Consider the following 23,952-nt stretch of genomic DNA (forward strand, 5'->3'; position numbering starts at 1 on the left):
CCCCCCAAGGGAGCTGCTGTGTGAGTTTGCTCTTAACCCGGCAGTGATACAGTCACACTGGTGTGGCGTTCACCTCCCTTAGTTAGTCCCTCCGAGGTGGCTTCTCCGTAATTATGTCTCCATAATTATTTCTTTCTCCAGTGTGGCAGTAGGGGAGGCACACGCTGCCCCAAACACCAGGGGAGGTGTTGTGCGTTACTTTTTGCCACCATATGCCTGGTGCTTGTGAAAAGCCCAGCACTACAGGGAGAGGGAGGGCAGGAAAAGGACCCAAAGGTGTGTTCCTTCAACACCTCCTGCTTGACACTTGAGCCCTGGTTTTACGATGGTCAAGTGTCACAGGGGACCAAGTTACAGGGTGAATCAAACTCTATATTTAGGAGGAACAACTGGAAGCTATGACAGGAATTCCCTTTTACACTTTGCTTCTCAGCCGAGTCCCACTCCAGCCTGAAGCAGCTCTCAGTGCCGTCCGGGCTGAAAGCATCGGAGCTATTTCAGACACATTAAAAGGATCACAGTCAATACCTCAGCTGGTAGAAGAAGGTACCTCTTTCAGCATCGAAAGGAGGTGCACATACTCACTTGACGGTTTGGAACTTTTCTTATATAAGTAAATAAGTAAGCTAATCTTGAAGGGGTCAACTAAAAACTTGAAAGACCCTTATAAAAACTCTTTAATAACTGCTACGAGGTGACTGCAATAATTGTGGGTTTCTGCTTATTTTAATGTCTTGTGCAGGGTATCAGCATATTCAGAGCAGTGTTATAGTTATTGCTTCATAGTCTATGAAAGACTTAAAACAGATTTTAAACAGAAAGTCATTTAAATGCCTAGTGACTCGTGAGAAGCCTAACTGTATTAGCTCAAATACTGTAGTACATAGGTACATGCTTATTGTTTCCTACATGTTGGTTATAGCTAGTGAATTATTACATGGGGGTTTTGATGATAAGAGAGGTGTTCTTTCATAGTGAGCTTAACAGGTAAATGTAGCGGAGACAACTGCATTACGGAAAATATTATCGCATTTGCCTAGAGTAAGTAGTAAGTTTTTGTATAACAGACTGGAAGCTGCAAAGTGGGGGTTTCTCTTCTTTCTTTTTACTAGCTGGGTCTCACAGTAGCGTAGTTCCTGTCAAAGCCTTTTAACAAGATAATAAATACACTGCAGTTCTGTCTCCAAAATACCCATTGTGCTTGATGCTGTGAGTGCGGTGGGGGGGAAAGGACGGCTTCCAGCTGGGGCAGGGGGAGGTCTCTTTCTGTTGTCTGTGTGTTACTGTACATCTCTTGTACGGATTACAAAAGATGCCATTATGATATCTCATCGTATTTAAAGCAAATTGAATAAGTCAGCTTATTATCTTGCTGCAGCCCTGTCAGAAATTATTTTTAGCAGAGGGACAGAAGATAGATCCTTTGTTTTACACGGGTTCTTTTCAAAACACTGATTTATTTCACTGTGGTAGTCTTGTATTTCACAAGTAGTCCTGTTCACAAGTGTAAAGCAAGGGAATTTGCAGGGGAAGTCTGGCATAAAACAGCTCCAAACTGAACTAATGTTGCCATTGCTTTCTAAGTTTCGCTCAGCATGCAGCCCATAAAAGGTAAAAGGTAAGGTGTGGGGAGGTTAAAAAGACACCGGGGAATACAGGCTGTGTGAGTCTGCATTTTGCTGGGTGCATATATGTGAAATCCTGTGATGTAAATGAGGGTGAAGAGTGATTTTTTTCAAGTTGCAGAGCTGATTGGAATGCCAGAAATAATTTAATATAATCAGTGCAGCACTCTTGACTCTCTCCAAGATGCATGGCAAAAGAACAAAGGAATTTGTAAAAGTGAACTAATCACTTCAGCAGTGGATGCATCTGTAATCTAAGGTTTATTTTCCTGTGGCTGATGGTCAGTATTGCTCTGGAGGGAAACTCAGGGAAGGGAGAGAAGGGGAGAGAGCCAGAGAAGATTGTCTATTTTTACTCAGTAGCGTGCTGCTGTCCTGATTTCTCTGGCGGTAATGAGGACAGCATGAACTGGTAGGAAAATCACCTCCTCCAAAAGCAGTCCTACACAATTGTATCATGCATCTGTCTTTAGGAACCGGTGTCTGATTGCAGTAATTTTGAACACAGACTTCTTGTGAACCCAGGGCACCTCACTGAGAAGCACGATTGCTGTGCTTGTTTTAAAGTCGAGATTCAGTTGCCTGCCTAGCTCTTGGTGGCCCAAGAAGTGTGTATCAGTGTTTTTGCAATGCACAGGCACGCAAGAGAGAGAAGTACATCCTAGCCTGAATTTCTCTGTGACAGTGTTTAGAAGGTAGATCCACAGTGTTTTAAAATGTTTTATGTTAGCAACCTGATCTAGTTGAAGATGTCCCTGCTCACAGCAGGGGGGTTGGACTAGATGACCTCTAAAGGTCCCTTCCAACCCAAACTGTTCTATGATTCTATGTTAATTTCCTGTGCTTTTGTTTCCATTTTTCATTCTGATTAGAAAGAGGAGAAGATGATAAGAAAAATTAATTAAACGTTTGTGTAATATGAGTCCTATCTTTCCAATAAACCGGAGGATTGTTTTGTATTTATCTTTGGAATTCAACAACTGGTTAACAGCACAGTTATTTCTATGCATAGTAAAGATTTTCAAAAAGGAAAGAGAGAGTGTGTAGTAAATCCTTTTGGCTTTTTGAAATCTCTGTAAATTTTGTCATGAACTTCAGTGGCCGAGATTTCATCCCCCAAAGTGAATTCTGACTTTTTAAAACTACCTCAGATTTTAAGATTGTAAAGGTAAATGTAAAACCACAACATAAAACTGACTGGAAGCATGCTGGTTTTATTGTGCACAGTGGGATTTTTTTTTCTGATTTATTTAGTGGAAGAAATTTAAACCCGAAGCAACCTACAAAGGTGATATCCACTGACTTAAGGCTATGTGTTGGTTTGGACAGCACTCTTTACAGCTCAGGGTGCAATCAGAGGGAGACCTCTAATGGCAGGTCATTTTTTCTTTAAGTTCTGCTCAGCATTATACGCATATTTAAAGCCATTGTGAGAATATGCAAGAGCAAGTCTTCCATGCAGCTCCAGTGATACAATTTCAGACTGATATTCCAGGCTGAAGCTGACCTACAACTCATCGATACTTTTCTCTGGCACTGCTGCCATGTGACAGCTATACTCTCTGGAGTACCAAAGTCTTTGACCCACTTTTGATTTCTCTGTGTACTTCTACTGTCATCTCCTACGTCATTTATTAATTCTCCTCAATATTTTCTTAGTCATCTCAGGTTAAATATTGTAGCCAAAATATGTTGTAGTTTGCTTGTGATTAATGAGTTCCCTGATGAACTTATTTCTCACCTTTTAGTATTACTATCTCATCTTGCATTATAATGAGATAGGTTAAATAACCAGACTCTGCTGAAGGTCTAGTCCAGTTCAAATCTTAATTCTCAGTGAAAGAATAAAAGACTGAGACAATGTTTCAATTAATGTGATATAGAATTTCTTTCTTGGCTTTTTTTTTTTTTTAACCTTTACAGAATCTTTTTAGTTTGGTGTATTTCCCTTTGTTATTGTATATAAATACTGTATCAGTCCGTATTTCTATGCCTGCATAAAATTATATGGAAACTTCTGTTCTTTTTTATCTTATTGCCAAAGAAAATCAATAAATATATATGATTGAAAACTTTGAAGAGAGGCTACTCTGTGCCCAAGTAATTGTCAAACAGAACTTTACAGTTGACCACCCTGATCATTTTCAGTCTACCGGCATTAAAGATTTGCAAGGATTTGTGAGTCAGAAAATTATGTCTACAAAACATCAGTGTTTTGTAGCAAGTTATGCTTTATTTGAAAAAGGTTTAAACCGAGGGTTCTGATAATTGCCACGTACATACTGTGACGGAAATAATCATATATTGTTTATCTTCAAACGCTTCCCTTAATTTTTACTAATTTTACAATGCCATTAATGTTTGAGAGATTCCTTATCTCTACTCATCATTGTTTTTAATGTGAAAGATAGCTCCATTTGTGGCTATGAAAGATTAATTGGAGAAGCTCAGGTGTTCGGTCTCCTTGTGATATTCAGAAGGAATAACTAAGCAACTCTGAACCTGAGATGGAAACAGGAGCTGGGCAGATGAAATGGATGCCTGTCAAGAGGCAGCATGGGTCAAGTTCTAGTTTATCTCCCCTAGCTATCAGAATGTCAGAGCCTGTAACACTTTCCCATTTTGTTTGCAGGGATAAGCCTCTGTCTTAAAAATGTCAAAACAGCCAGCGTCACATGTCAGAGCCATTCAGGTAAGAGACAGTATTTATGTTTCTAATATAATAAAGTAAGCTCCACTGCTTGGCAAACTGCATTTTGCTCATACAAAACACTGCAGAGGTGCTAACTGGTGATTATTCTTTTAAAGTGAAAAGCTTGGTAGATCTGAAAGCACTGCAAAAGTTTGACCTGAAGAGCATCTTATGATCTGAGACAATAAAAAACCGGATCAGATAAGTTGGTTGATAGCTTGCTTGCATGGTCTTTCCAGTGTTAGGTTATGTCTGTCGGTGGATCAGCTAAGCGAAACACGGTGATACATCTGCATAACTGATCAGCATTATGAGTAAAACTAATTCTCGCAACTATTAAATTTTCCACAGAGTTAAAATAATGCTGGAAGAACTGTAGGCAGAAAAGATGGTATAGGTATTGTGAAGTTTTTCATGTCTGTGTTCCTTTAGGAAAAAAACCTACAACTTCCAATATTTGTTTAAGAAGCACTTTATTTAAAAGCCAAAGTAAAATGAGAGAAATGTTGATGTTTTAATTTTTCTCATTAAAAAAAGTCTTGTATGTTACATACCCCCTCAAATGGCATATGTTCACAAGGATGAAGTTGGTTGTTACATACTTGTAAAAGAAACAGCTGGAGAACTATCCCAATATCGTGAAGAAGTAACATCATGAAGACTGTATTTAGTTCATGCTCTCATTGATTCTTGGCAAAGGCCAAAATACCTCCTGAGCTCCAGAATTTTACAGAATTTTCATGTATTTTGTAAAATGTACTTGCAATCACATTTTCTCAGAGGTTCAGATTCCCTTAAAATTACATAAAGAACACAGAGAGTCTGATCTACCCTCTGTTTCTCCAAGATAATACTAACTCAATGAATTGGAGTATCAAGAAGATTGATTACCTAGTGGCTAGACAGCCACTACTGAAGTTGCAAGGCACTGTAAAAATGCTAATTCTCTTAATCATCACCAACTCCACTGGAACAGGCATGCAAACTACTGTACTTTAATTCGGTTGAACTTAGCGGAAGATTGCCATTAATTTAACTCAGTTCAAATTTTCATCCCTTTTTTACAGTGACTATGGAAATATTTGTATGATTAATGAAAAAATGTAGATAATTTAGAGCTCAAAAGTATTTGCATTTTACATTGAAACTCCACAGGCACATACAAACATTTTTAAGGAATCAATTTGCCTTACTTTTTTCCTTGAAGTAAAGAAGTAGTTATAGACTCCTTTTTAGTTTTATGATGACTTTCCAACTTCTAAATGTAAAAAAATTCTTCTAGTTTGTCCATTAAAAAAGTGCATTAAGCTTAAGCACCAAAGTTAATATTTTAAGAAACATTAAGAAAATACGTAAGAGTATTTTTGCAAAGGTAATTTGAATTATGAGAAAAATAACAGCACAAACTGTAAAATAAATCTATTAAACATTGTGTCAAAGGTTGCTCCAGCAAGGAAACTTGCACTTGAATTGATGCCTATTATACTTTAGGCACTCTAAGAACCATGACTCAAAATGCATATTACCTTTATACATTGTGATTTATAGAATCATAGAGTCATTAAGGTTGGAAAAGACCTCTAGGATCATCAAGTCCAACCGTCAACCCAACACTACCATGTCTCCTAAACCGTGCCCTGAAGCGCCCAAGTCTACGCGTCTTTTAAATACCTCCAGAGATGGTGACTCCGCCAACTCTCTGGGCAGCCAGTAAAATCATATATTATGATCCTTTGCTATTATGTCCTATTATAGTAGGCGCGACATCCCCTGGAGAATATACGTTATGCGGCTGCAATGGAAATGTAATGACACTTTACTGACTGAAGTATTTCATGGTACTCTTGTGTCAGAAGTGGATTCTTTCTGACTGTATGAGATGTACACTAAAATCTTCACTTCCTGACAGCCACTAAATACAGATGTGTGAGTGTTAAAGGTAGCAACTGGTTCCTGAGAGTAGTTTGGGGCACTAAAGGACCAAAATACTGTTGATACCTGGTAACATTCATTGCTGACCTCCCCTGCTCAGTGTGTAAAAGGCTGTGTATAGCCCTGGCTGACAATTATTCTACCTACGAACACCACTCTTAGCTTTCCCCAGAGGTAAGGGTGAGGGGTTTCCTAATTTTTTTTCTGAATTACATTCAGTTTTCTCTGTAGTTGTTTTATTTATTTATTTATTTTTAACTTGAATATGTTTATACTGATGTGGCTTTCCAGCTGATTCCATCATTCTTCTGGACAGCTAAGAATGGCTGTAATGCTGTGGAGAACTTACCCGCAACAGTCCTCAACTCATGCAGGGCTGCCAGCAGTTCAAGACCCAACAGTTTCTGATCTGGATCCCCTGTGTCTAGGAAACAAAAAGAACACAAACACATCTCTAAATACCAGTTTAATTGAGTCAAACCAGCAATATATGTTGTATTTCATGTTTACAGATATTTTCCCTTTGATCTGTTCAGGAAGACCTTAGTCCAGTACCTCAGTGTGCATACGTCCTCATTATGAAAACTGCAATGACATCCAGAATATGGTAGGCACTTTCCAAAACCAAAGGAAGATGTAAACCCAACAGTTTTAATAATTAGTATGATTAAAAATAATAATAACACCTAAAAAGTCTGTCTAAAGCAATTATAGTTTAGGATTTCAGGGGGTTGGAACAAAAGAAATTCTGTTTAGCATTTCACTGGGTGGGAGCAGGTGAGGAAGGGATGACTAAGGCTCCTATCTCCACCCTAGTAGACAGGTGACAAGAGCCATGAAAAGTATTTTTAAAACAAAATTGCAAAGTTGTGCTGATTGTAGCACAACACAATCCTTACAGAGCTACGCTGGCGTACAGAATTTGGTCCGCTGTTCACCCATTACACGGCTGCTCATCCACAGGAGGGGATTGGCATTGGATTAAGAGGGAGATCTACAGTTCAGGACTCTGGTACCTCTGGTCAGGAACTGTTCGGAAATCAGTCATAATTGTGATTATGGTGATGGTGTGATTCATAATTCATCACATAAATGTGATTATGATGAAAAAAGGCATTTCATACTAGAAATATTTTAATTTATAGTATGTTATCAGATCCAGACAGTGTCAGACTATGTCTTAAAGGCTGCTTGTTTTACCAAGTTAATATTTCATGTCTGCATAACTCTTGTCCAAACTCCAATGTGAATGCATTTATTGCAGATAAAATAGTTCAAACTGCTTTAGTGTGACACAGATTACTGTGAAAATGCTGAAGCAGACCAAAGAGTGTTTTATTTAATTTAATTAGCAGTCTGGCACTTAGTGGTTCATTTTTGTTTCCTGAACCATTTTCAGTCACAGTTGGTCTGTCAATCAGAGTAGGAAATGCAAGAGCTGGATATCAGAATTAACATGCTGTGGTATGTCCTGGGTGGCCGTGGGAGGCTGGCTTCTACTTTGATTGACTCCAAGGGGAAGAAATGCCTGAATTCAAAATGAGCACCAAGAGGAGAGAGAGATAACTCTTAATGTTTCAACTCTGCAAGCCTGTACGACCACGCTAGCTGTAAAGTGCAAAGAAGTTTCATATTCCAAAAAAAAAGAAGCTGACTGGAGGTACCAGAGCCTGGCGGGAGAGATGCTTAAATTTAAAAATAGCAAAGCTGTTTTTTTCCACTCCTAGATGAAATAATTGGTTAAGTACTGCAAAGCTGAAAATGACCTGCCTCCTGGGAAGTTAGGAAGTGCAGATGAAAGGTTTCGCAATACGTAAACTAATGCTCAGTGAAGAAGCATTATGAAGTGAATACCCAGTTATCTATAAACTACATGGCCCTACAGACATTTGCCAGCCCCACTGAAATGGCAGCATCACATTTCATATGTAAAATAACAGGAAATAGATAAATAGAATAAAAGCAAAGGTTCTTGTTTCTTAGCAAATGGATTCTTAGTTTGCTCAACATTTGATTACAGCTCTCAGAACATTTGCTGTTACTAAAAACAGTGGGCTCTTTTCCTGGGATTGCCCAACCTCGGGCATGATCTGCAAGACCACGATTTGAACAGAAGGACGGGATTATTCATCTTCATTTAATGCAAATCAGTCGGATGGTAAACTACAATAACACAGCTTGCTGTTGGAAGGTTCTCCATTTCTGCTCCATAACATTACCGATTCACCCCCTTGTTTTACTAGTGGGAGTCATGATATTTTAATGACATTTCCTAGGAGCAGCTTCTCTTCTGAGATCATGAGATAAGAATAGGTATAAATTGTACATTTAGTTGATCAAGCCATTTGACTTTTAAAATAATCCAGGCTGGGTCACATCAGGAAATAGATGTATTTTAGCTGCTCTTTCCTAAGCAACAATTCCTGCCATTCTTCCCTCAAAAATCTTTACTTTTAAGGTATCTATTATAAGCCTCATTTATGTTATGGCTACTGACTTTCTGCCACAGGTGAAAAATCAGATTGATGCAGTTGTGTGGGTATCATTCTGGAGGGAGTTTGCTAAAGCCAAGGGCTAGCGGTCTGTCTGGTGTTAGAGCCGGCTTAGCCTGCTCTGACCCATGAGCCCCCGCTGCAGACCGGGCTGGGGTGGCAGGGCAAAACCCAGCAGGGGCTGGAGGGTCAAAAAGCCTTCTTGCCTTTTCCCACAGATCCTTTCTGCAACTGAGGGGTGTATTCCTAGGACTCAGGCATTACATCTGCAGTTTGTAGCACCCATGGGTAAATTTTGCCAGTAAAATCACATTTTAAACATTTGTGGCTTAAGTTGGCTCAGGACAGGCTTTCCTTCCTAACTGCCTGTGATTAAGTGGAGTGAGAACTGGTGTCACTTGGGAGCGAGAGTGGTCAAGTGGTTTGGGTGTTATTGTAGGACTTGGGTGATTTACACTTAAATCCTTATTCTGGCACTCTCTGCTTGACCTTGACCAAATTGAAGCAGGCCCAGATGCCTAAAGACACTTTGGTGTCTAGTACTCATTTGTCTAAAGCCCAATGAAATCAGGGAGCATTAGACTAAAATGCAGAACTTCAAAAGCTTTCTAGGTAGCTTTGTGTTTTCACTTTCTGTCTTTAAAATGGAGATGAAAGCATTTCCCTTTCCCGTGGGAGTGGTGTGATGATGCATTCACCGAAACGTAAGTGCTCAGAAACCACGATAATGTCTATACTCTTGTCCTACCCCTTCTGAGTTTTGCCATTTACCAACTGTTTATTTATCAGTCACTATTATATGCGTCGTCATTTTCTTCTCACAGGCTAATATTAACATCCCAATGGGAGCATTTCGACCTGGTGCGGGCCACCCTCATAAAAGAAAAGAACTTACACCTGAAGAAGTGGAGGAGGTAAGAAAAAAAGGGGTTCCTGATTTTTTTTTCCCCCCAGGAAGATCCCTGCCGTTGATGGAAGAAAGCCTCTTAATCGATCTTCTAGCGCTACATACCAGTCTTAGGTATCACGGCTGAACACGCACTGATCATTCATGGAAGTAACTGGCCACCTACTAAACACTTCATATATACATTGTTCTGGTTTTGATGCCAAGGCACCTATAGGAATTTAAACCATTTCAAAGGTTCATAGCTGTTCTTCAACAGTAGGATGATATCTGCTGTCAGGAAAGAGCCGGGATTTCACCAGCAGTGTTTATCTAGATGGGAGTTGATGGAATACATCAAGGAAAGTTATAGCAAGGTTTTGGAAGAATATGCTACTACCTGCTGCGCTGTGGTGCGATTTATTGTTGCAGCTTAACAATATTGGAACAGGTTTTCAGACCTGATATTTTTTGGAATATTTATCAACAAGGAGAAATTCAATGTGGAGACTATACATTCACAAATTAAAACCAGAAATTGTGAACCCATTTACCTGCTTTGGGGTGAAAATACTCCATTTTAGACTGAATGCTGTGTTTGCATGCCTGTGTTTTGCAGTGATTATTTAACACTGAGTTTTGAATATGAAGTCCAATTTCTACCTTAACTAATGCTGATCACAAAGATTCTGATTAAACACAGGTATCATATTTCTGGATGATATTAAAACATGTTTTCACCATGTACTTTTACAATAAATAAGAACTAAAACCATTGGTGGAAGAAAAGATACTGGGATACTCCAAACAAACAAAAAAATTAAAGATGGGTGGTTATGGCTTCCTGAACGGCTGGTGACGTTTGGTCTTAGACTCCTCACCTGAGAACTGGTCCTGCTGGGCCAGAGCTACAGATGCTTCCCAGAACCAAGGGCAGGAAGGGCTCAAATTGACCCCATACAGCCAGGCTGCCTCTGGCAGGACTCAGCCGGGTGGACTTGCTGCCGTGTGGGTGAAGCAAAGCTGTCGCGGCTGGAGGGAGTCGTGCCCTCACGGAGAGCAGAGCCATGATGAGCAGGAGGGAGGTGGATAGCCACTTGTCTCCAGGCATGCAGTGGCACTGCTGGGGATTCAGCCCTAAACAAGAAGCAGGCAAATTAGTTTTGGACAAATCATCATCTCCTCCTGACCTGGTACAGGCACTTAAAGTGGCCAGGTTTTGTAACTTAAGAGCTAATTCTTCCTTTTCTGTTTAAATCAGACAGATTTTTTTTCCTGAATTTTGACGTATTTGTAATAAATAGTGCTCTGTTTACAGAGAACTTTCCTGAAGAAATCAAACCCAGGCTGACTTAACTCTTCTTGAGAAGATTTAAAAAAACCAAAACCAAACATACAAGGTGACCTTGAACATATACTGTGGCTTTCTCTCCTGGAAAGAAATCAAAGCATATTCTTTCAGCAGTAATTAAAACTGGTGAAGGAGTGAAGGTTATTAAGCAGAAACTAATATAGCATGTGTGAATTCTGGTAGTATCTGAGAAATAAAATAAATGACTAGTGTTGATAATTAGATTTGGTTGGGTAATTGAATATTGCTTTGCTTCTCAGTTATGTGAATGCTATATATGAGAGAGATATTGCAGAATGAAACTTCTTGGCCCTGGTTTTATAGCCAATATGCAACCAAAGCATAGGGTGTAAAGACTACAGACACAGAGCTTGCAACCGGAATAGAATAAAAACACTACCAGTGGACTTATCTTTTCAGCTTTCTCATTCCTTTAAGTTTTGCCGCACAGCTTGTGATTCTTTAGATCAGACAAATACAACTTTTTCTAACAGTGCTTAGCATCTTTTACTATATTTTAAAACCTTAGGAAAGGAAATGTGAGAAATACAGGTCTTACTCAAAGCATTGGTGGAGTCAGAAGAGAATGTGTGTTGAAGGCCAGTGGAGTGGATGTATTAACATGCAATAGAAATGGGGGGTGGGAAATTCAGAAAATAACTCTTCTTCAGTCAGAGCATTTCCATGCAGGTATTTGTTAACTCTTGTCATATATCTAAGTCACTCTTCAGACTTCCTTCAATAAAACCGAAGGTCAAGGTGTGATCTCAGCTGTGCACTGCACACAGAGTGGGTGATGGGGGGTGGGCAGCGTGCAGTAATAAATAGCACATACCTGAGATTAGAAAGGAAAGCTAACATCAATTTTTGGAGCACAAAGCGTCCAAACATGGTCAAAATTTGCACCATGAGAAGGAATGGTATTGTAGATTACTTGAAACAGTATTTTCAGCACAGTATCTGCTTATTGGGGTTTGGGGGATGGTAGTTTTTCCCAGTTATTCAGATTAGCTAGCTGTGCAAGAAAACGGCTTAAGCTCATGGCTTAAAGATCAGATAGGAAGAAAATGTCAGTTTTCTAAAATTCCTTGTTTATTTGCCACTTGACATTGCAAAAAACCTGCTTCCCCGTTATCATGTGGTCCATTAGTGAGCAGAATAAAGAGGGGTTTACTGGCCAATAGTATTTGACAGATAACATTGTAGTTTTAAAAATTAATTCAAATATTAGGAATTGAATGTTCAAGGTCAATATACCTTTCCAAAAAGGGTGGCTAATGAGTCCAAATACTGAATTAACTCCAAAAAGGCCATCCTAAGAGGACATTCACAGGGTAATCAAAAAAGAAAACGTAATTTCATGGTGAAATTACTTGCAGTAAAATATTAATTCATGTCTAAACCTACATTCCCCCTCTATGTCAGCTTTATAAAATACAGAACAGGCTGGATGAACCTTAAACTCCCTACTGGAAACAATTCCTTCAAAACATTTATCATTCTAGAATAGAAATTGTCTAAAATACATGCTCCACCTCACCTAGGAGCAATATGACAGCCAAAGAAGTACCAAGAACTGAAATACTGTAGTCCACTGGGAAATTAGCTGAGAAGCTCACTACTGTGTAAGTGCTGTTATTTAGCCTGAATTTTTACAGAGTCAGCAAAATAGCTGTCAGGCACTACCCTAATTCAAACATAAAATGACAAAAACCCTTCTGGTATTACAACTGAGGTTAAGAAAAATTAAACATCAACTTGAACTGAGCTTGGATGAAGCTTTTGGGGTCCATAAGCTACTATCATAGCTCTTCTCCAGAGCTGCAGAAGTGCATGATGGTCTCCCCTCCCCAGTTTGCCAACAACTGTGGGACTGTGAAAGAAAATAGATGGTAAAAATGGTTATTTTACTTTTTTCCCTAAAACATGAAGGACCTGGGAGTTGTCTTTAATGCTCCACTCAGTTATTTTTCCACTGATTGTCTGACAGTATAAATTCTTACACATTTACCAAAAGATCCACATTCCTCTGCACTGGGCACCTTCAGGGTTGTTTGGTTTTGGTTTTTTGGTTTTGTATTTTTTTTTCCCTGAATGGTTTTAGACATTTTAGACAACAACAAACACAACAACATATCTCTTCCTGACCCCACCCAATTTTCATTAGGATTGCATTTAGCATAAAAACATCATTTCCTGTTTCTCAAATAACTGACCAATGCTCATGCTTGAGAGATTGCTGTTGTGGCAGTAAGGTCACTGGTATCCTTTTGTGCAGAGTGTTCCTGCTTCGACAGAGGAGGAGAAAGACAAGAAACATCTCCCAGGAGCTAAGAAACTTCCAGGTCCTGCTGTCAACTTGTCAGAGATTCAGAACATAAAGAGTGAGCTGAAATTTGTCCCCAGAGCTGAACAGTAGCTGGAACAAGCCGGTGAGTAAAAGAGAGGTTCTTTGCATGGTGCTAGGAGAAGCAGGCTGATCCAGAAACCTCTGTGTCAGAAGATGGCTTTCCAATTATTTCAAAGGGCCCAGAATCACACCCCATATTCCAAAGGAGAAAAGCTCATAATCCTTTGAATTCTTTGGTATTTCAAACATGGAACATGTAGGAGACTATATCTGATGACATATGGCACCCATCAACCAGCCTAACAAAAGGTGTATTCAGCTATTAGGAATATTGAAACCGGCTTGAAAATACCAGCTTCTTGCTTTGCAAGCACAAGTTTTACAGAATATAGGACTTGTGTTTGTAAACACTAACTACAAATAAATGTATTGCAGTGCAAACAAATTTATTGCAGTGATGGACAAGAAAGTCAGTATTTTTAAAAATCTCCTTTGGAATATTACATATTTGATATTATTTTATTTCTGTAATTAGAACTGACACACTAATGGATCCGTGAATTTGATGACAAAAAGTACCCAGTGCCACTTGTGGCACTGGACTTGCTATATATCTCTGTGTGGCTCAGGAATATGATATAGGACCTTGGGAAGATCTGTGCTCCTCTGGAGTGGTAGCAGCAGACCAGGCAGGGACCCTCAGGCACTGCAGACAGCACCAGACACCTATGGGTTGAGCCAGTGGTCGATGATTAGCAACACAGCTCATACTTCATCTTATTTTGAGCAACGTCCGGACAGAGATAAGTGGCAAGTGGTGTCCCCCAGGGGTCCATACTGGGACCAGTACTGTTTAATATCTTCATCAGTGACAGACAGTGAGATTGAGTGCACCCTCAGCAAATCTGCAGATGACACCAAGCTGAGCGGTGAGGTTGATGCACCTGAGGGACAGGGTGCCATCCAGAGGGACCTGGACAAGCTCAGGAAGTGGGCCCATGGGAACCTCATGAAGTTCAAGAAGGCCAAGTGCAAGGTCCTGCACCTGGGTCAGGGCAACCCCCCCATGTCAATACAGGCTGGGGGATGAAGGGATTGAGAGCAGCCCTGTGGAGAAGAAGGACTTGGGGGTACTGGTAGATGAAAGGCTGGACATGAGCCAACAATGTGCACTCACAGCCCAGAAGGCCAACCGTATCCTGGGCTGCATCGAAAGCAGCATGGCCAGCAGGTCAAGGGAGGTGGTTCTGCCCCTCTGCTCTGCTCTGGTGAGACCCCACCTGGAGTGCTGCATCCAGCTCAGGAGCCCTCAGCACAGGAAGGACATGGACCTGTTGGAGCAAGTCCAGAGAAGGACCACAAAAATGATCCGAGGGCTGGAGCACCTCTCCTATGAGGACAGGCTGAGAGAGTTGCATTGTTGAGTGTAGAGAAGAGGAGGCTGCGGGGAGACCTTATTGCGGCCAATGAGGGTGGCGAAACACTGGCACAGGTTGCCCAGAGAGGTGGTAAATGCCCCATCCCTGGAAACATTCAAGGTGAGGTTGGACGGGGCTCTGAGCAACCTGATCTAGTTGAAGATGTCCCTGCTCATTGCAGGGGGTTTGGACTAGATGATCTTTAAAGGTGCCTTCCAACCCAAACTATTCTATGATTCTATGGTGATTTTATTTAAAAGGAAATATTCAGCACTTCAACGCAGATTTCAGAATTATTTCTGTCTGATTTCAAACAAGGCCCATAAGTGTCTGTTGTTCTATATTCTGAAACTTAAAGAAAGTAATGGTCATTTCTGTCCATGACATTATCCTCTGATTTTGTTTGAAAAGCCTGAGTCAGTAACGATGTATTAGGCAGTCACAGTGAAAATTCAGCTGTACCGAGAAGTTTCAATTAAAAAAAACCCTGGCTACAGTAAGAAAAAGATTGTTGTGTCGCATAGTAGTCATCTGAATTGCCAGTTGTGCCTATTGACAGAAGTCCTTTTTATCATGAAGAGAGGCAGAGGAGCTAAGCTGAATAGGGGAACGTCATCTGGAATTTACTGCACCAAAACATAAATGAAGAACAGAAGAAAACAGAAAGCAGTGCAAAAGACTTCTTGGAATGCAGAAGCACTTTGGACCAGGAATCTTGAAAGAAATGGCATCTAATCTGAGTGAATTGCCCCTATAAACACTGCAGCATTAACTTATTTTTATGTACAGCATAAATATGCCATTTTGAAGGAAAAAGTGTTTAGTTTTTTCTTGCTTTTACCCTGTTGTGTCATAATGTTCCTGTTATTTTAAAGAAACAATGGAATCTTTCTCTTCAGAAAACTTGGGAAAAGGAAAATTAGCATTTTGTAAAATGTAACATTGTAGTCATCCACTAAAGCAGTGCCCAGAGAAATATGAATTTTTAATGTGAGGCTTTAAAAAGGTTTTCCTCTGTAAGAGCTATTCAGACATAAACTTAACTCCATATTTTTTTTCTGAGATGACTGCTATTTGCAACATTTAAAAGACTTCTTAAATAATCACTGAATCACAGAATGGTAGGGTTTGAAAAGGACCTCTGGAGATCATCTTGTCCAACCCCCCTGCTTCAGCAGGCACACCCAGAGCAGGGGGCACAGGAACGCATCCAGGTGGGTTTTCAATGTCTCCAGGGAAGGAGACTCCACAGCCTCCCTGGGCAGCCTGTGCCACTGCTCTGGCACCCTCACAGGGAAGGAGTTTTTTCTCATGTTTAGGTGGAACTTCCTGTGTTTCAGTTTGTGCCCACCACCCCTTGTCCTGTCGTTGGGCACTATTGAAAAGAGCCTAGTCCCATCATCCTGACACCCACCCTTTAGATATTTATAGGTATTGATGAAATCCCACTCAGTCTTCTCTTCTCCAGGCTGAACAAACCCAAGTCTCTCAGCCTGTCCTCATAAGGGAGAAGCTCAAGTCCCCTGATCTCTCCACTGGACTTGCTCAGGCAGTTCCCTATCTTTCTTGAACTGGGGGGGCCCAAAACTGGACACAGTACTCCAAATGTGGTCTCACTAGGGCAGAGTAAAGGGGGAGGATAACCTCTCTTGACCTGCTGGCCACACTCCTTTTAATGCAGCCCAGGATACCGTTGGCCTTCTTGGCCACAAGGGCACATCGCTGGCTCAGGGTCAGCCAGCTGCCCACCAGCACTCCCAGGTCCTTCTCATCGGAGCCGCTTTCCAGCAGGTCAGCCCCCAGCCTGTACTGGTGCCTGGGGTTGTTCCTCCCCAGGGGCAGGACCTTGCACTTGCTCTTGTTGAATTTCATGAGGTTCCCCTCGGCCCAGCTCTCCAGCCTGTCCAGATCTCGCTGGATGGCAGCACAGCCTTCTGGTGTGTCAGCCACTCCTCCCAGCTTGGTGTCATCTGCAAACTTGCTGAGGGTACCCTCTGTCCCTTCATCCAGGTCATTGATGAGTATGTTGAACAGGGCTGGACCCAGCACAGACCCGTGGGAAACACCACTAGGTTATGAGCTTACTGAAAGCCTGAGAGAAACATTTAGGGTGTGCACAGTGATTCACTCTAAAGAAAAAATTTCTACAGAAAGGTCAGCAAAGTGAAGGGCATCTTGAAGGCTGTGATGTCATTGTGAAGTAATTTCTGTCTCCATCTTTCTTTTGACATTGTATTGGTTATCAGGTTCTGACAGAGGCACAGATTTCTAGATATTTGGATAGTACAGTCACAGATCATATCTGAAAACCAAGTTTCCATAAGAGTTGCAGGCATCATACTCACTGGAGACTAGGAGTTTTGTTTTGGTTGCAGGGCAGAACTAAGCACGTACATAAATTCTACATAAAATTGAGATGTAAATCAGTCACTTGCCACATCCAGCAGCCTTGAATGGTACTAAATCTAAGGATTGTCCCTTATAGACGTCATTCATCAGTTCTGTTGTTTTAGGCATGACCTGCAGGACTGTATAAAACATGATATAGTCAGTGATTTGTTTTATGACTGACCACGCCAAGCCAGTAAATATTATCTTTATTTGCAAGAAATCCACACTTATATCTGCCTGATACTTTGCTTTATCTCAAAGAAGGGGTTCCTGATCATCCTTTGGATGTGATGCTCTCTAAAGAATGGTAAACTGACTGGTCAATAGAAATGCTTGTGCAGAGTGCATACTGATAAATGAGGGTGTTCTTTGGTTTTCACAGTTTAGAAATGAATTCTCTCTCACATCAGTACAATAAACTCTTCATATATTCACTGTCGAGGGATTTATCTTTGTTAGAATTTTTATATTTCTTGTGGTACTCTGTAGGAAATACCCACTGGAAGTGGCAGGATAACTCAAAATTCTCTGGATAATTTCCATTGTGCTGTGATTCTATAACATGATAACACAAAAGCATCAAAAATATACATAAATATGTCAAAAATACCGAAGGTTTTACAACTACAACAATTATTTCTAACACTTCCTCCTACTGTCATTTTTCATCTCATAGTTTCAGTAAATTGCAAGAAAACATGATCAATTTTGTTTTAAATTTGATCCATGCAAGAAAATCTTGCGTGGTTTTATAGAGTGCAACAGCATCAGCAAAAATAAGGAACATGAAAAACAGTAGGTTGGTTCATTATTTACAAACCATTCCTACATAGTTTGCACTTTAGAGTAACTTCTGTTAAATATTTTTGGTCTTGCTCTTTCACCAAATTAGGAAACATGAATAGACTTGCTAAGATCATAGTTGTGAGTCTAAGAGTTTGTGGGAGGGATATAATTAGTGAGATGTCATGAAGCTGGATTCGATGAACGTCATAAAGCGCTTATTAGTTAAGATATTCCTGTAGTTTAATGCAGCTAGTTTTAATATACAAAATGAGTTGTGGTTCCTTTTCCTTTTTTCCATCTACGTTTTTATTTTTGCTGCTCCCTTCGTGCAAGCACGTTTCTACTGCACAATAGTGAAACGTATGCAAAATAGAATAGTAACAAAGTAGCACACGCTAATCAGCTAAATATATGTCCTATGGAATAAGTAATGGTAGGAAGCATTCAGCTTGTGACAAATGAAACCTGCTATGGCTGAGGTTTAACCTTGGTTGTTGTGGTATCTCATGTGATAACTAGCATGGTGGCTGCACCTGAAGACAGGACTGAGCACAAACTGACATTTCACCTGAGTGTGTATGTTAATCACAGCCTGTTACTGCCGCAGCTCACGTTTGGGTTCTTTCCTCATTCTGTACCCCTTCACATTTTGTGTCCTGAAGTGTGGGGGTTGTGTAACAAGACTTTTTACAATGTGCTGTGAAGGGTCGTGGGGTCTGAATGCTGGACTTTGGTTTTAAAGGACCAAAACCTTCAGCTACAGTGGTCCAGTCTGTTCCTCTTGAAGGAGGCATCCATACTTACCGAAGGAACTTCTCAAAAGGCAAAAAGAGAAATTTACTGCCTTGAAGTTACAAAAGAAGTCTGTCGTGGACATACAGGCAGCACTCCTGGCACTGTGTCCTGGCCATTTTTGGAGACAGGGCTTGTCAGGATCCCCATCACAGTTCTACTCAGAATTTGCTCAGACAAGGATGCTGAGCCATGCCTGGGCTGTTCCTGTTGGGGTACCTATCTTGTTCAGGTGTGAGAAACCATGCAACTGGCACTTGTAGATTGCCTGTTGTCCTTACTTGGAACTCTACTAGGGAGGGTGGTTTAATTGCAGAAGCTGAATGGTAGTTCTGTTGACAGGTTACAGAAGCAAGAGAGTTGTATTTTGAGGGCAGAAGATTCAACAGCTAGGAGAAGCTTCCCAGGAGCTTAGACTTTATATTACTTGCAGTATTACCTCTTCTGTTACATACTGGGAATGTTGCCTTGCAAACAATGAGGAATCTTGTCAACAGAGCAGCCTCTGAGATTGGCATCGCTTGGGGAAGAAAGAGAGACAAGGGGAAAAAAAAATAAGCCATAGAAGTCCCTTAGGGACTAGAGCTCCTATATCCATACTTAATAAGACATTGCTTGGTGTTGCTTTTAATTATTTACCAAAAAATGTTAATTACCCTGGGCTAAAAATACATTATAACTTTGTCCACTGAGTACTGTGGATTTTAATTGCAGTTTCATGCTATATACTGCTTTTAAACTGCATCTCAGTTAACTGTAGCCATCTGCCTCTCCCAGTGTCACTGCTCTGACATGCTGTTCAATTATTGTGTCTCATGCCTGTGCTCACATGGACCAGAGGGATATGGTTAAACTGCTATACAGTAACAAGCAAAGTTATTGCCATTTTGTCCAGCAAACGCATCCTGTGCCTTGCTAGTAGAGGAACTCTGATGTGCTATGAGCTCTTGAAACAGCCTCACAGTTTTAAGAAAATGTGTTCATTTGATTGAGCCCAGGCAGCCAGCCCTTGTGTGAGAGAAGGGAATCCTGCATCCAGAGGATGCCAAGGTAGGTCAGGAGCTCCGATCTGCTTCGCTGGAGTGGGAACAACGGGGTGAAGGAGGAGTATGTGCTGCAAGAATTTCTGCAGGACCCTTCTGCCAAAGTCAGAGGAGGCTTGTGGGGGATCTCATCAATGTATATAAATACCTGAAGGGAGGGTGCAAAGAGGACAGAGCCAGGCTCCTTTCAGTGGTGCCCAGTGATGGGCCATCCCCAGACCCACTCATTGTTTGGCCTGTGTTAATTCAAAGTAGTTCTTGTAGTTTTCTATCCTTGGTTTCCTACTCTCCTGCTTTGGTTCAGAGTTCCCAGATTAGCAGCACGTGGGGATTTCATGGCCAGCCACCAATTTTGCCCTGTCACTTCTGTTTGTAAAATTGTCCTAAGAAACCAGGTAGTCGGGGGTTTTTAAGATTTTTTAACAGCATGTTTAAGGTTCTTTTGGTTTGCCTTCCAGGTTTTTTGAGCCTACTTATGTCATGCTTTCAGACTTTACAACAGAAGAGCTAGAAATTTCTTTTCAAAGAGAAAACTGGAATCCCCAGGACATAATTTAATATCAGAGGAACTTTGGAATCATGTTATTTCCTCGAGCAAAAAAAGTTATTCGTGTTTTGTTTCCCAGAGTTTCTGTGTTCAGAAGTAAAAATATAGTTCATTGTCAGCTGTCTGATGTGAACTGAGTCTCTTCTCTACCACCAATGAAATGCTGTGGTAAGCGCCCAGAGTGTCATTCCTCAGGCCTTTGCAAGTCAAGGCGAGGTTTCCTTCTCATTCTCTTGTTGGATGGTGGAAGTGAGGAGGAAAGCATACCAGAGAGACTCTGCTTTCTAGATGCCTAAGAAAGCTTGAAAGTACACATTAGGAGGTTGATTTTTACTGAGTAAAGAAAAGGGAACATTCTTATGAACAACGCATGCTTCTACATAAACTAGTTTGGAAAAGATTATGTTTTGTGATTTTGAAAACTGCCTGATAACTTCAAAACAAACACTGAAAGATTAGAAAACATTTTGCTCCAAAGCAAACAAGAATGGATACTTGTATTTTTTCCAAACATAAAATATGCCAAAACCCCCCTTTTATTTTCAAGCTGTGTCTTCAAGCAGAGCATTTTTATTTCTGGAAGAGACAAGCACAAAGTAATAACTCAAAGAACTCTCTACTAATTTTTGGAACATGAGCATGTTATTCACTCTTCTACCTTCACCACATTCAAGAGAGTTTGCAGCCTCCTAGAGATGAATAGGCCTCTACACACAGACAGAACAAAATTCTTCAATGAGCCTCTCATTTTGAAACGTTAATGCTCTTAAAGTAAAAAAATACTTCCCGTGCTGGCAATGTGGTCCCACAAATCTCTGTTCCATTCTCGAGTGAGAAATATCAGTTTCTTGGAGAAAGTTCCAACTTTTTTGTTTGAAAGCTGAAAATTCTCCTTTAAAAAAAAAATTAAAACACTGCTATTTAATAACTGCTTTCCTGTGACAACTCTGTTGATTACTTGGCCCTGAACTTTTATTGTCAGACTCTTTTGTATAGAAACTCCTATGTTCCCATCAGTGCTGTTCATGACAGATTTTTGTAAGAACTATATTTTTTAGTAAATTCCCTGAGCTGGATGCAATTTCTGGGGACTTTCCTCAAACGAAGCTCAGAAAGACAGGAGGCCTCTGGTAGATATCAGGTGTCGAGGGATCAGTGAAGTGTGAAGATGGGATACAGCCCGCAGGCTTTTTCTTGCTTCTCTCTGCCATATGTATTAAGAAGTAGTATGAATGAACTGCAGCATTAAACAATAAATACCACTGGAATGTATTCCTCTTGGAAATCTCGGAACAGCATATGAGGAATCCCTAAACCTTGAGCTATTTGCTGTGTGAATAGATCCTGCTATTTAGAGAAGGTCCTGTGACTTAAATGGTGCTTGCCCCGAGGTACATGCGTATAAACCCATGCAGAACTAATTGTCACCAGGGAATTGTGGGCATTAGAAACTGTTTGGAGAGTGCGTAAGAGGTAGTACTGACGACTATTAAAGAGTAATGAGTGAGATGAGAGTGGTGCTGTTTCTCTGTTCCTGGGAACTGTCCCGCCAGCATTAGGTATTCCTGGTGCACCCAGACGCTGTAATGACAGTCGTCATCAGGAGCCCAAAATAAAAAGTAACTCCAGTGTCTCTAAACTTGCACAGTTCAAAACGTGTTCAGCAGGAAGGTTTTTAAGTGCCTACAGCAGAGTAAAAAAGTTAACTGCTTTTGAATACATGAAGTGCAACTTCCTACGTTATTAACAGCTCAGATAGTTTTATCAAATCTACATAAATTGCAGCCAATTAAGCTGACAGTATGATCTGAAATATCACGGCTCTGATGTGATAATCAAATGAATTTTCTTCTAAATTTAGTGCCTCATCATTTTGTTTTATGGTTTTTATTCGTTTCATTTGATAAAAGACTACCTAATCATGTTTTCACAGCCTTGTACTCAAGAACCGCATAAATTACCGCATCACTGTACTTTGTCATCTCTTGCAGAGATGGCTTGATGCTGCATGAGCCTTGTGATCCCTGTCTGGGGGCAGGCCATCTGTAAGTGTCATAAGCCCTGCTCTGTACTTAGGATTCGGCCTGCTTCAGCCACCGAATTGCTCCTAACGTGCCTTGTTTTGAAAAGCGTAGCTCTTTTTAGTGCCAAGGCTACCTCTATTCCACACTTGGCTGCAAATTACTTCTGAGAATAAATAACATCATATAGTGGTAGAGCTCACCATATATAGGTAGAACATCATATATAGGTAGAGCTCACCATTACAGTGGTCCCAATATCTGTTGCCCAGTTGGCAACGCTACTGAGGAAATGTTACGTTGCAGATGTTACTGGTTTTTGCTGTCCCTGTCTGCTGCCACTTTAACCTCCTAATTCCCCTTTGACTTGCAGCAGCAGTCTCAAATACACTGTATTTCCATGCACTACGAGAACTAAGTACACAGCATAAATAAGCATTTCCCACTGGAATGTGTATTGGTTTTACTCTCAGTGCTGGTCATACTTTATTTTTCACGTTTGATTTCCTGCAAGTTGTAGCTAGTTGAAAGGAAACTCAGATGAACTAACCTTTACTTGAACTTGGGAACAAGTATAAAGTCTGGTCTTCTCTCCCTCCATTTAGTAGTTATATCAGTATGGCTGCATTTGTTTCTGACTGCAAATGGCTGAGCTCCACGGACGGACATGGATTCAGTAAAAACAGAATAAAGCCCTCAGACCTGGTGCTCAGAACTTACTCAGCCACTTTGGTAAAGTTGCTGTAATATTGCTTTTAATTTAATAATTCAGTTATTGAGCTGATAAAAAAATAAACCGCGTCCTTCAGCTTCCAGCTCTCCTGGGTCTTTGTTCCTGTTTGTTGCCTTAGAGCGAACCTCATCTTAAAATTGCTGTTGCTTCTGCACAGCCTTACAGAGCCTTTCACGGTACAGAAATGTAATCTTGGAGCACACAATAGCTGTGGCCGTGAATGCACTTAGGGAAGAAGTGGGCGATAGCTGCACTCGCCCTGCTTCCTAGCAAATGAACCACAGGAGAGGCAGGCTAACAGGCCCATGTCCGCTGCCGTGTTAGTGCTTTTTAACAGTGGCGGTAGCAGCAATGCCGGCGCGCACAGGGCGATAGCAGGACTGGCAAAATTACTTTTACTGAGGAAACATCAAAGAACAAAAAGCTTCCCCCAAAGCCAAACTGCTGCTGTTCTGAGGGAAGGACATGATGACAGTAACTAACTAGATGGTGTTATTTGAAGGCTTTGAAAAGTGCAGCCTTTATGTATAAGATGAAACCAACACAAAGTGTGTACTGAAATGGAAGAAAATACAAATCCAAAGACTTGAAACCAGATATTTGAGCTGAAATAGGCAGAATACAAGAAAAAGCAAATCTCCAGTTGTTTCTGTGTGTGCAAATCGTGCTGTTCTTGAGTGCAGTGTCCTTTCCAAAGACTGTCAAAGACCAGGACAGAGTATGTCCTCTGCTCTACATAGCATTTAAATAAGTATCTCAGATCTTTCTCTTTTGAATTTCTCAATTTCATTGGGTTTATGGTTTTATAAGAAAATAATTGAATTCATCTGTCTCTTCAGGGTCTGAATGGAAGCTTTTATTTTGGAAAAAAAGTGTCATCTCTCTCCCTTTTA

General features: G+C 40.7%; 1 protein-coding gene across 6 annotated transcripts in view; it reads left to right on the forward strand.

Moving 5' to 3' along the window:
* Positions 1-438: 438 nt before the first annotated feature.
* The window catches only part of SMPX (small muscle protein X-linked), a 45,184-nt gene continuing 21,670 nt past the window's right edge, over positions 439-23,952 (forward strand). Inside the window, exons 1-6 of one of the 6 annotated variants that reach the window (XR_010376463.1) lie at positions 445-591; positions 4,258-4,317; positions 9,566-9,655; positions 13,257-13,410; positions 19,709-19,765; positions 20,217-20,427. Coding sequence is in view for 4 of the 6 variants with exons in the window: in XM_064474312.1 (XP_064330382.1) it covers positions 4,279-4,317; positions 9,566-9,655; positions 13,257-13,397 (270 nt within the window). In the remaining 2 variants the exon portion in view is untranslated. Of the gene's footprint in view, positions 592-4,257; positions 4,318-9,565; positions 9,656-13,256; positions 13,411-19,708; positions 19,766-20,216; positions 20,428-23,952 lie in introns of those variants that run through there. The other 5 variants (XR_010376462.1, XM_064474312.1, XM_064474321.1 and 2 more) reach the window with 5 other exon arrangements.

This window comes from Phalacrocorax carbo, chromosome 1 (genome assembly GCF_963921805.1).
Source record: "Phalacrocorax carbo chromosome 1, bPhaCar2.1, whole genome shotgun sequence".
Lineage (NCBI taxonomy): Eukaryota > Metazoa > Chordata > Aves > Suliformes > Phalacrocoracidae > Phalacrocorax > Phalacrocorax carbo.